Source organism: Phoca vitulina, unplaced genomic scaffold (assembly GCF_004348235.1).
Source record: "Phoca vitulina isolate PV1807 unplaced genomic scaffold, GSC_HSeal_1.0 scaffold42, whole genome shotgun sequence".
NCBI classification, from domain to species: domain Eukaryota; kingdom Metazoa; phylum Chordata; class Mammalia; order Carnivora; family Phocidae; genus Phoca; species Phoca vitulina.
The window spans coordinates 8511048-8523060 of record NW_022589745.1 but is presented as its reverse complement, the minus strand read 5'-3'; the positions used below and the strand labels follow the sequence as shown (position 1 = coordinate 8523060).

General features: G+C 49.2%; 1 protein-coding gene across 2 annotated transcripts; it reads left to right on the top strand.

The window, feature by feature from the left end:
- The first annotated feature begins 2788 nt into the window (after positions 1–2788).
- Positions 2789–11047, top strand: NTSR2 (neurotensin receptor 2). 2 transcript variants are annotated; one of them, XM_032430090.1, is made up of 4 exons: positions 2789–3430; positions 7684–7840; positions 9428–9518; positions 10519–11047. In XM_032430090.1, the coding sequence occupies exons 1-4, from the start codon at positions 2807–2809 to the stop codon at positions 10685–10687; spliced, it is 1041 nt and encodes a 346-aa protein (XP_032285981.1). In that variant the 5' UTR covers positions 2789–2806; the 3' UTR covers positions 10688–11047. The 2 variants fall into 2 exon arrangements, with proteins under 2 accessions (XP_032285981.1, XP_032285980.1); XM_032430089.1 differs by having other exon boundaries at positions 7591–7840.
- The last annotated feature ends 966 nt before the right edge of the window (positions 11048–12013 follow it).

Below are 12013 nucleotides of genomic sequence, written 5' to 3'. Positions count from 1 at the left end.
ATGCCTGCCTATCTCTCTCTCTCTCTCTCTTTCTCTCACACACACACACACACACACGCATGCGTGCACACACACACACACTCTGTGGTTGCCGTGAAGGTAAACTCTGTTTATCTGAGTCAGAAATTCCTACCATAACTCAATCCTGGAGTGAGGGAAACAGGCATTAACTCTTTTTTTCAAGGTTCAAGTAGCAAATAATCTCTCCAGGTCATCGGTTGGCACCAGGATCCAAAGCTGCATAGGGATTGGAAGCTGTGTTAGTGCAACAAAGTACCACGAACTGGGAGGCTCCAATAGAAATTCAGTTGCTCACAGTTTTGGGGGCTGGAAGTCCAAGATTAAGGCGCCAGCTGATTTGGCTCCTGCTGAGAACTCTCTTCCTGACGGGCAGTTTCCTTCTCACCATGTCCTCAGACAGCAGAGAGAGAGGGAGCTCTCTGGTACCTCCACTTGTAAGGACACTAATCCTATGGGATCAGGGCCCCACCCTTCTGACCTCATTTAATCCTAATTACTTCCTTACTCCTAATACAGCCACACTAGGGCGTAGGCTTCAGCATACGAGTTGGGGAAGGGAGACACAAAGCAGTCCATAGCAGACACCCTTTTGATTATATCTTGCATATAACAGGCAAGAAGGTCAGGAATCCGGGCACACAAAGCAAGCAAAGGGTCCTGGCCTCAGAGACCCCCTGGCCTGGCCAGGATGCCTCATTAATACTTTACATGATTGACCCAACAGCCCAAAACAGCATCTCTCCATCTCTGGCATCCCTGGACTCAGAACTGCTGTATTTCTACAGCTGCCCACACCTGGGGATCCCTCTAGCACTGAGTGGTTCTGAGTTATATGCGGCATAATTAGAGGTGGAATCATTTAGCCTGGCATGTGGTTCAACGGGAGAGCCAAGATTTTGATGCTAACATAGACAGTGGAGGATATCAGGGATCAGTCTTCCAATATAGACTGAAACCAGTCTTAACACAAGTGATGTTTTGTTTTTATTCTAAGGCAAAATTAGGTTCATATGGGGATGGAAGAAGCAAGCTCTAGGCCCAGAGCATCCAGAGAGTAGATACACTCCCTGAGTAGACTTTCAGCTTAGAAGGACCGCAAATGAGATTTACAAACAGAAGGCACGTTGGTCACTCTGCTGTGGTCCCCTAGGTGAAGAGAGAAATTGTGAGCCCTCTGACATGGTCACAGGGGGAACCCACGGGGTGAGTCAATGGGGCTGATTCTTCCTCACTTCCACAGTAACTGCATTTTGCAGGCTGCCTCTGACCAGGCTGGAGAGGCTCATCCATCGAAGCCACGGAAGAAACTTTCCTCTTTCTACATGACAGAGGATGCTTACTGAGAGCTGTCCTAAAAAGACAACAATACCTCCTTCACCTCTTGGACACTCCCACAAGGGCCACAAGTGAAAAACCAGGAAATACTCCCTTTGTCTTTGAACTTCCCTACCATGTAGGAGTTAAGGTTGAACTCCCGTAGTGACAGCCCAGGGACTCCAGTCCTGAAGACTCCTATCTGCTCAGTGCTCTAACACACTAAAGTAAGAGGCTGATGGCTCGCCAGAGACACACAGCTGGTGAACGGCAGAGCCGAGGCTCCTATCCACCTCTCCTGATCCCAAGCCCCCTGTCCTCTCCACCGTTCCAGCCTAGACCTTGGGAGACTGAGTACTTGGAGAAGTCTTCCAAAGGGAAGCAGCAACTTGCCTTTTTCCAGATCCGACAGGCCTTACTGAGCTACACGAAACCCAGTAAAGAGTTAAAAATTTATTAATATAGGATTTTTGCTTCAAAGAAAATTTGTCTAAAACTCATGTATGGAATCCTTATTGTGGACTGAATCGTGTCCCCCAAAAATCCACTTGTTGCATCCTTAGCCCACAATGTGACTGTAAGGTTATATATCTGGATGGAAGATTAAACTACCAGTGGGGCATAGCAACTTTGCCAAAGACAAAAAATCAGGAGACCTGTGTTTGGCTCTAGTAAGGATCAGGGGTTCTAAGTGCAAGATAATTAAGGGCCTTTTAACTCTAAAGTTCTGGCATTTACAAGGGTTAAGGAAAGAGACCAATGAAAGGTTTTAAAGCATGTTAACACACTCTTTTCACTTCCTCACCCTGCTCCATGGGAATGACATCCTAAAAGCCTGGAAAGCCTGATACCCTGAGGATGCATCTACCAGTGACAAAGGAATCCCTGGAGGATGTTAGTGTGGTGTTCAAACAGCCCTTTAGCAAGCAGAGTAACAGCAAAGTGCCAACGTTCTGGCAAGTCCTTGACCAGCTGTTTCTGGGACGACATGCACATAGCAGCACGGTGCAAGCGGGCCAGGTGCCTGGTACCCACGGGATGCCTATTTATGCTGAAGGCTTGGAGCTTTCTCACAGATTGGCTCATTTAATCTTCACGGAGATTCTGCAATGTAGACAATAGTTTTTAAATGCAGAAGTGGGTTGAGAGGTTAAAAAACTTGCCCAAGTTCACACAGCTGGTAAGTCAGGCCCAACGCCCCTATATCACCTTCCATCCAGCACCCAGCGCTTCTGTGGGTTGAACTGAACGGAGAAATGTAAACGCAGCCAACAGGCTCACATTCGCTGTCCCATCCCGCCCGGCGTTTGCTCAGGGGCACCCTTGGGGGGGGGGGGGGGGGGGGGGGGGGGGGGGCGGGTCCTCCCATCCTGGAGGTTCCCGGCGAGGAGGAGGCGCTCGCTCTCCTCTCTGGGCAGCTCGCCCGGTCTCCGCGCAGTGAGAGGGAGGGAGCGCCGGCCGCGGGAGCGGGATGGAGAGCAGCAACCCGCAGCCCCCGAGGCCCAGCCCGAGCCCCGCGCTGAGCCTGGACGCCCGGCTGGGCGTGGACACGCGCCTCTGGGCCAAGGTGCTGTTCACCGCTCTCTACGCGCTCATCTTCGCGCTGGGCACGGCGGGCAATGCGCTGTCCGCGCACGTGGTGCTGAAGGGGCGCGCCGGGCCCCCGGGGCGCCTGCGCTACCACGTGCTCAGCCTGGCTCTCTCCGGGCTGCTGCTGCTGCTGGTCAGCGTCCCCGTGGAGCTCTACAACTTCGTGTGGTTCCACTACCCCTGGGCGTTCGGCGACCTGGGCTGCCGCGCTTACTACTTCGTGCGCGAGCTGTGCGCCTACACCACGGTGCTCAGCGTAGCCAGCCTGAGCGCCGAGCGCTGCCTGGCCGTGTGCCAGCCCCTGCGCGCCCGCCGCCTGCTGTCGCCGCGCCGGACCCGCCGCCTGCTGTCGCTCGTCTGGGCCGCCTCGCTCGGCCTCGCCCTGCCCATGGCAATCATCATGGGGCAGAAGTACGAGCTGGAGACGGCTGACGGGGAGCCGGAGCCCGCCTCGCGAGTGTGCACGGTGCTGGTGAGCCGCACCACGCTCCGGGTCTTCATTCAGGTAAGGGGGCGGAGGGGGGGGGGTGCTAAAGGGCCGGTGTTTTCACTTCTAATACTCGCGACCGCCCCGACTCCGAAAATTTGGGTCTCACTGCCCCATTTTACAGAGGACTTGCAGAGAGGCTTGGCAAAAATGAGGCATTAAGAGAAGTCCAGATTTGAATTCAAAACTAATTCTGAAAGTCTGCGCTCTTCCCAGTGGTGCAAGAGTGATGACCAAACGTCACTGGGCATAAGAATTGTTGGGGAGGGGTGCTGTAAAAATATAGATTTCATAATCCACTCCAGCCTTTTACTTTTTTATCATCAAAACTAACCATCTTCATTCAGCCTCACTGCAGACATATCCAGTTTAATGGGATTTTGTGGAGATATAAAAGCAAAGCCTGAATATTCAATATTAATGATTTCAGAAGAAATACATATATTAATTGTAGCCTTAACAAGAATTTGGAAAAATATAAAGTTAAACCTGATTAGGAAACATTCCACTTGGCTTCAGAAGTTGCTTACTATGGTCACTATGGAGAATTACTCAGAAGCAACAAGGTAGGATCGCTAATTTTTAAAAATCCACTTCCTATATCAGACATGTTTGTGGGTTGTCACATTCCTTACCCAAATCTGGACCTGATGATAAAGAAGACAAAAACAAAAGCAGAAACACACCAGCAAGCAGAACAGTAATGACACTAATGAAACTGGTCATGCAGGGACTCTAGACCACAGTCAGAAGGAGGGGCCCCACTGACAATAGTGGGCTGCTCCTACCACGTCAGGTGGACTAATCATGCCCTGAGACCCCATCAGTCCAGTCCGCACGTTGCCTTCCGCCATGCCGGCCCAAGCACATCACAGCCACAGAGCCACGTTATCTAGAGCACCCATCGAGTCCCAGCAGCCTCCATGCAGATTCTGAGTTGCAGCAGAATGATCTAGCTGAATAGTCAGAGCACTGGAGCTCCTGCCTTAGGTCTGTGTAGCTCCCTTCTGCACCCTGGTATGGCCGTGGCAATGAACCAGGAACCACATGCTCAAAAGGCGTGGTAGCCAAGGTCCACCAGTTTTCACAGACTAGGGTGGTAGCTTCCAGGCTGCACCTATTTTGGAGTTGGGCTTAAGGCAGGGAGAGAGCCAAGCAAGGTCTGTGCTGTGAATACACTGCTTGCATAGTTTACATTATGTGGTGCAAACTGACCAAGGCAATAGAAACCGTGAAATGTGCCAGGGGCAAGCTTTTGACATTATGCGTAGTGAATTCCTTCACGGTAACAGCATTATTCGACAAATGGTATATTAAAAAATATTTAACTTGAGACACACAGTCTATGTGAACACAACAAAATAACCAAACTCAAATTAGGATTATTTCAGTCCACCTTCCTTTTTAGTGTCTTATCGCTCACTGTCCATATTTATCAGTGCTTTTTGACCACAAAAAAATTGCTCATAGTTTTTGAAAGTACAAAAAATTGTCTAGTATTTCAAAGCTCCCAAAGATTAATTACTAACTGATGAATATATTTTTACCTTAGATTTCTGTCTTGATGGGTATCAAAATTACAATTTGTTAATAAGTATGTTGTTGCTGATAAAACCCTGCTTGGCTCTGCAACAAACTAAAATGACTGTCACTTAGTGTTCTATTTTTCTCTTGATGCTGCTGATTTGTGAGCATGCGTTAAGAAAAAAGCATTGAGTGATAACTCCTTAAAAAGGTACAGCACCCAACCCAGATATTTTTTACTGATTTTAAAATGTTATTAAAATGTTCAGTTTAGGGGTGTCTGGGTGGTTCAGATAAGCATCTGCCTTCAGCTCAGGTCATGATCCCAGAGTCCTGGGATTGAGCCCTGCATCAGGCTCCCTGCTCAGTGGGGAGTCTGCTTCTCCCTCCCTCTCCCCTGCTCCTTCTCTCTGGCTCGCTCACTCTCTCTCTCTCAAATAAATAAAATCTTAAAAACAAAACAAAACAGAAAGGGGCACCTGGGTGGCTCAGATGGTTAAGTCTCTGCCTTTGGCTCAGGTCATGATCCCAGAGTCCTGGGATCAAGCCCCGCATCGGGCTCCTTGCTCAGCAGGGAGCCTGCTTCTCCCTCTCCCTCTGCCTCTCCCCCTGCTCATGATCTCTCTCTCTCTCTATCTCTGTGTCTCAAATGAATAAATAAATAATCTTTAAAAAAAAACAGAAAAAAAAGTAAAAGAATAAAATGTTCGGTTTAGGGGCACCTGGGTGGCTCAGTCAATTAAGGGTTGGACTCTTGATTTCGGCTCAGGTTGTGATCCTGGGGTCCTGGGATCAAGCCTCATGTGGGGTCCTATACTCAGCACAAAATCTGCTTGAGGATTCTCTCTCTCCCTCTCCCTCTGCCCCTACCCCTGCTCCCCCCACAAATAAATAATCCTTTAAAAAAATAAAAACTTAAAATGTTCAGTTTAAAACAAAATGTTCACACAGAACCAATAAGGAAAAACCTTATAACACATAGATTTTGAATATTTTTTAAGATTTTATTTATTTGTTTATTTGAGAGAGAGAGAGAGAGCATGAGCACAGGGAGGAGCAGAGGGGGAAGAATCTCAAGCAGACTCTGCGCTCAGTGCAGAGCCTGACATGGGACCCAATCCCACGACCCCAAGATCATGACCTAAGCTGAAACCAAGAGTCGGACGTTCAACCGACTGAGCCACCCAGGCGCCCCATATACCTAGAATTTTAAAAATTAAACATTTAAAAAACAAGGTATTATATAATAAGCTTGTTTTTCAAAAGTCAAAAAATATCAACCAATAATTACGTCACAAGGCTTGTAACATAAAACGCTGTTCCCTTACCGCCCTTTCACACTTTGATTTATATTCTCTTGTTGAGGGGCAGCTACCGTCCACCCTTAGCTTTTGCTGCTCTTTGCCTACATATTTCTAAAGAACATGCCTGCTTGATTTTGCAGTTTTTACACTTCATGCAGTGTCTTCTAACCGGAGAGAAAGAGCATTCTGCTCTCTTGCACTGCATCCCTACCCTCCTCGTCCTGCATCCACACACTTCTCACGGCTCCTCCAGTGCAATAATAATAAGGTTCGTCTTACGCTCAGTACTTACGTACTGCAACTATGCAAAACGTTCTTCACAGATGAACCATGTCATATATTTTATTATATTTCCTTTCCAATGTTACCTTTGCTTCCTTGCCATCAATAATGGTCTTTTTTTCAATTGGCTTAGTTTCCTGTGATCTATTTCTCAGGCATGTTTTACTCCTCTACTAGAAGCATAAATACTATTTCAGTATGTCCAGACCCATCCAGTCAACAGTCAGTTGCATCCTCCAGTCGCCCCTGGAGCCCCCTCTCCTGCTCCAATCTAACTGGATGTGCAGCATCATCTTCCATCACTCTGCTCTTCTGCCACATACACTATTTTTGGATCCTGGGTCTCCCTCTTTATTGCTTTACAACCTTATCTTGATGGAATATATTCTCCTGTAACCTCCTGTGACCTGAGAAAAGTTCCACAGAAGGTTAAAAAAAAAAAAGTGCAATTTTGCATGTCTGAAAATGTTCCAGATTATGGAACATAAGATGGCCGGGCACAGAATTCCTCACAAGTTGTAAAGCATCACTCCACGGTTTTCCAGCTCCCACCGTTGCCTTAAAGAAGTCCAATGCCATTCTGGTTCCCATCCTTTGTATGTGCCCTGTCTTATCCCTCTGGAAGTTTTCAAGGTTTTCTTTACTCACAGCATGCTAAAAGTCCTAAGAACAGGCCTCAATGTGGGCTTATTTTCATCCATGGTTCTGGGCCCCCAAGCAGCCGTTCAATCTGGAAGCTTATATCTCTCACTCTTAGAAAAACTTTCTTCAATGTGGTTTATTTTGAAAAACTATTTCCTCCCCTCTGTTTTCTCTATTTGCTTTCTAGAACCCACTATTACGTAGACGATGAGTGCCCTCAACTAATCCCAAATGTTCTTGTTGTGTCTCCTATTTTTATTGCTCTTTTCCATCTTTCTGAGAAGCTTCTCAACCTTATCTTGTAGCCCTGCTGTCGCCCTCCCCCCTCCTGCTGCTACAGATTCCTGGGCCCTAGGCACAGCCTGATGACCAGAGCATCACAGAGCCTTGGTGCCACCACCATAAGCCATGGAATTACCTTTACAGGTGAATGTGCTGGTATCCTTCGTGCTCCCCTTGGCATTAACTGCCTTCCTGAACGGGGTCACTGTGAGCCACCTGGTGGCCCTCTGCTCCCAGGTGCCATCCACTTCTGCCCCGGGCAGCCCCACCCCCAGCCACGTGGAGCTAACGAGTGAGGAGAGGAGGACGCCCCCCCTGGGGGGCCAGGCCAGCCTGGTGAGACACAAGGACTCCTGCCGGCTCCGCCGTCTCCAGCACAGCGTCCAGGTTCTCAGTTAAGTACTCAGTAACACTGCCCTGAGTGGAAGAGTTGGGGCTCCAAGGATGCCTCCCCTAGCCCCTGGCCAAGTGACCTTGAGCAAGTTACTACCTCTCTCCAGGCCTCATTTTTTTCTCTATGCCCCAGGGGAATTGTATGACCACAGGGTTTGGTGGTATGATTAAAGGCTAGAATGGGAATTCTGTGCATGAAACCCCCATCTGCTCCAGGGAGTAATGCATAAAGACAAACAGATACCCGGTTACTTTTCAGGGAGTCTAGCCTATGGATGGATACAAGGAGCAGCTATAGTTAGGGAACTGCTGCCCAGGACTGGAAGACTCAGACCCGCTGGGTCCCCAGCCCAGTTCCCCACCAACTCCCTGCTTTCCCTGATACAACATTGATTATTGGTTGGTTTTTCTAAGTATCTAGGCCAACTTGGCCTTGTAGGGGAAACATTAAGAGGCACAGGAAAACAGGTCTCTCCAAACACCTACAGTAATGCAGGTACTCACTAAGGTCTAGGAAGACTGAATAAGAGATCAGGGTCTGCTCTCATCAATGCCCCCAGTGTCATCCATAGGACAGCAATGCAAGAGCTAAATGTCATGTGATGTGACAAGAACAGAGGCAGCCCATGACATGCGTGGACTTTCCTCTATAGAAAACAGGCAGCATAGAGAGTCAATGCCCAAGAATGCAGGGAGATTTGCTTTAGAGATAGGTTTTACTCATCAGTCTCTGGAGTGTAGGCTATGCTTCTCCGCTTCTGTGTGCGTGAGAACAGTGTGGAGAGTTGTAAAACACAGGCTACAGGGCCCCAATCCAGAGATTCTGATTCAGTAGCTCTGGGTGGGCCCGAGACTCTGCATTTCTACCAAGTTCCCAGTTGATGTTGATGCCCTGGTCCAGAGGCCACACAGGATTACAGAATGGATTTGCCAGGCAGGGCAGGTGTAGGGGAGGGAATGGGAGGGGTATAAGGGTAGGGACAAAGGGGCCAATTCGGAAAGTGCTGTCACAGTCCAGTGGACGGGAGATATGAGCCCCTAGGGTGGGGCAGTAGAGGTGAGGAGGGAGGAATCAAGGGATGCTAAGGAAGAGCTTTTTAATAGATTGGATCTGGGGGTGATGGCAAAATCAACAGACTATCTGGCTTATGACTTGAGAGCTAGATGGATTGTGGACCATCAGTCAATCAGAAAAAGGAACAGAAGAGGCTTTATGAGGCAGAAGGACATTTAAGTTCAGTTGTCTCTGCCATTAGACACCAATCAGGTGGGAACATCTAGCCCTGGTTTTTAGAGTATATTCTGGCGGTCAGAAGGAGGTTATAGAGGTTTTAGAAGTTTCTAGAAGCATGTTGGTGTACAGGTGGGGGTTAAAGTGGGCATTCACCCAGACATCAGGGTAACATCAGGTTTGGCTTCAGATTCAGATCAGAATGTCAGATAGCCTCGAAGTTCCCTCCCAACCCCTGGATTCTGGGAACAAATTCCAGGGAAATGCTGCGGTCACCTTGGCATCTTCCTCCCTGGAGACGGCATAAGTGGGAACGTTTGCTCTCTGTCGCTCTGTCCCCCCCGACCTGTTCTGCAGGAGCCATTGTGGCTGTGTATGTCTTCTGCTGGATGCCGTATCACGTCCGCAGGCTCATGTACTGCTACGTTTCCGATGACGGGTGGACTGGGTAGGTGCAGCGGAGGGACCCAAGAATGTAGGCAAAGGGCCACTGGGTTGGGCCTAGGAATTTCTATGCTCTCCACAGGGATTCCCAGTTGCTGGGTCTTTTGGAACTCTGGCCTCCATTCTAGCTGGTCCTGCCCAGTCTGTGCCCTCAAACTCTCTGAGCTGGGGGTGGGGAACAGGGCGTTTTCTAGCAACTTCACTGAACTGATAAGGTCACGTGAGTGAGAAGTCTCAGTGGTGACCAGGGCTATGGGCATCCTGACCACAAGATGGAGAGGCCCTCGGGTGGGGGAGCAGGGGGAGGGCCTTGCTATTGCAAGGAGAGGGAAGGAAGCCTCAGAGCCTCCCTGAGTCCATGAGCTAACAAGGGCCCCTTAGACAGAGACCAGACCATGTATGCCTTTTGGGACACAACTGGAAAAGAGGAGAGAATCTACTGTCTTCCTTTGGGAAATCACTATGCCTCTGATCCTAAGTGGAAAGCAAACATCCAAGAGAAGAGAGATCCATGTAGTCTCCAAGGAAATGGCTGTGTCAACAGATGCCTCATCCTCGAGGGCAACTAGTGCCCCTTACATTCAAATGCATATGCAAAGCCCACCCCACAGCTGAGAATCCTTGTGGCGAGGAACATGGCTTCTCAGAAAGACGTTCACTTCTTAGGGAAGCCACGTCTCCTGGACCACCCCCAGCAGCACAAGGCTCCCGGCGTCCCAGCGGGCTAGGAGACAGCCCCTGTCAATCAGCAGGTGCACCCTTCACTGCGCAGGGCACCGAGAACTGCACGGGGAACAGGGACTCAGAGGCTGGGTGGAGCGCACCTGCCAAGGGCAGCTGGTGTTGATGGACCATTTATCGAATTCACACCATGCTTCCCAGTAGCAGAAAACAGGCCTTCCTCACCTGGCCCTTTGGAGGAGAGATGCTTTCTCTAGAAGAAAGGGGTGGACCCTGTGAGGAGGTGCAGGTCCTCTAACACACCTCCCGGGTTTCTCTTCCAGGACACTCTACAATTTCTATCACTACTTCTACCTGGTGACAAACACGCTTTTCTACGTCAGTTCAGCGGTGACCCCTGTCCTGTACAACGTCGTGTCGTCCTCCTTCAGAAAACTCTTCCTGAAAGCCCTAGGCTCCCTGTGTCGAGAGCACCACCGCATGGAGCCATGACCCCAGGGAGCCCCGGAGCCCCCCTGAATGGACCCAGCTTCGGGCTCCGGGGATCCCCCAGGCACGCCGACCTGGATGAAACAGAAGAATGAACGAAGCAAACAGTGACTGACCGCTCAGTCATCTAGCATTCAGACAAGCAATGTTACCATAAGTAACTCAAGCTCTGCAGTCAGATGCACTCACCTGGACCCCCGGCCCCGCCACTTATCAGCTGTGCATCTGCAGGCCAGTCGCTTACACGCTGAGCCTCGGTCTTCCCCTCTGTGTGATGGAGATGAACAGTACCCAGCTCTTAGAGTTGTTTGAAGATTAAAGTGCTTAGCACAGTGCCTAGTGCATAATAAATAATAAATGTTGGCTGGCATATTTTTGTCATCGTTGTTACTGTTCTTATTATTGCTGTTTTTCACTCTCCTGGATGTCCACCACATTCTCCTGTAGCTTTATGCTCATCAGTTGTGGGCTCAGATGTCCTAAGAATTTCCCCAAATGACAAAGGACAGTGCTCCAGAAGCTTACTGCATTGTCACATCACATGAGCTGTAGTAACCTTCTCCAGTCTTGCCCAGTAGGACTCCATGAGCCATGGGAGGGCCCGGGGGCACCCACTCCCCTCCCCTGGCCTCAGGCCAGCGTGACTGCCTGACACCAGGCATTGGGACCACCCGGGGTGGGGGGACAGATGTGTGACTGACCCGGAAGCAGGAGGGTGCCAAACTACTATTTATTTGGGGGATCCTGGGAATACGCTCATGACCACTGCCACCTTCTATGTGGGAAAACAAGAGCAAAGAGAAGTTAAGGAAGGTTCTTCTCCCACTACTTAGTAACTCAGGGACCGAAGGCCAGGCTTGGGAGAGAGCAATAAGGCTCACCAGTGCATCCTGCTGCTTCCCAAGAGTCTGATGGCCAAAGAGCAACAGAAACAAAAGGCTCAACACGAAGGAACTGAGTGAATCATGATAATCCACTCCACAAATTCTATTTGTCAGGCCACCATTAAATAATAAGTATAAATCTTATTCAGCAACATAAACATTATGGTTGTACTATTAAAAAAGAACATGATACAAAAATACATGATGATATTATGTAGAAATCATTCAGATGCAGAGAAAAGGTCTAGAATGAAGAAGCCCTTAGTGAAAATGGCGGGTTTGCTAAGGAGGCACGAGTGACCCGAGGACAGGGGTGGTTTCTGTTCTCTTCATGCCAGGATCTGAACCTAATGATGCCTGCCATGCAGCAGACACTCAGATGTCTGGTGAAGGGCGGGGAAACCTGCATTGTTTTCCTCTAATTTGTTGGTATAATATTGTTTGT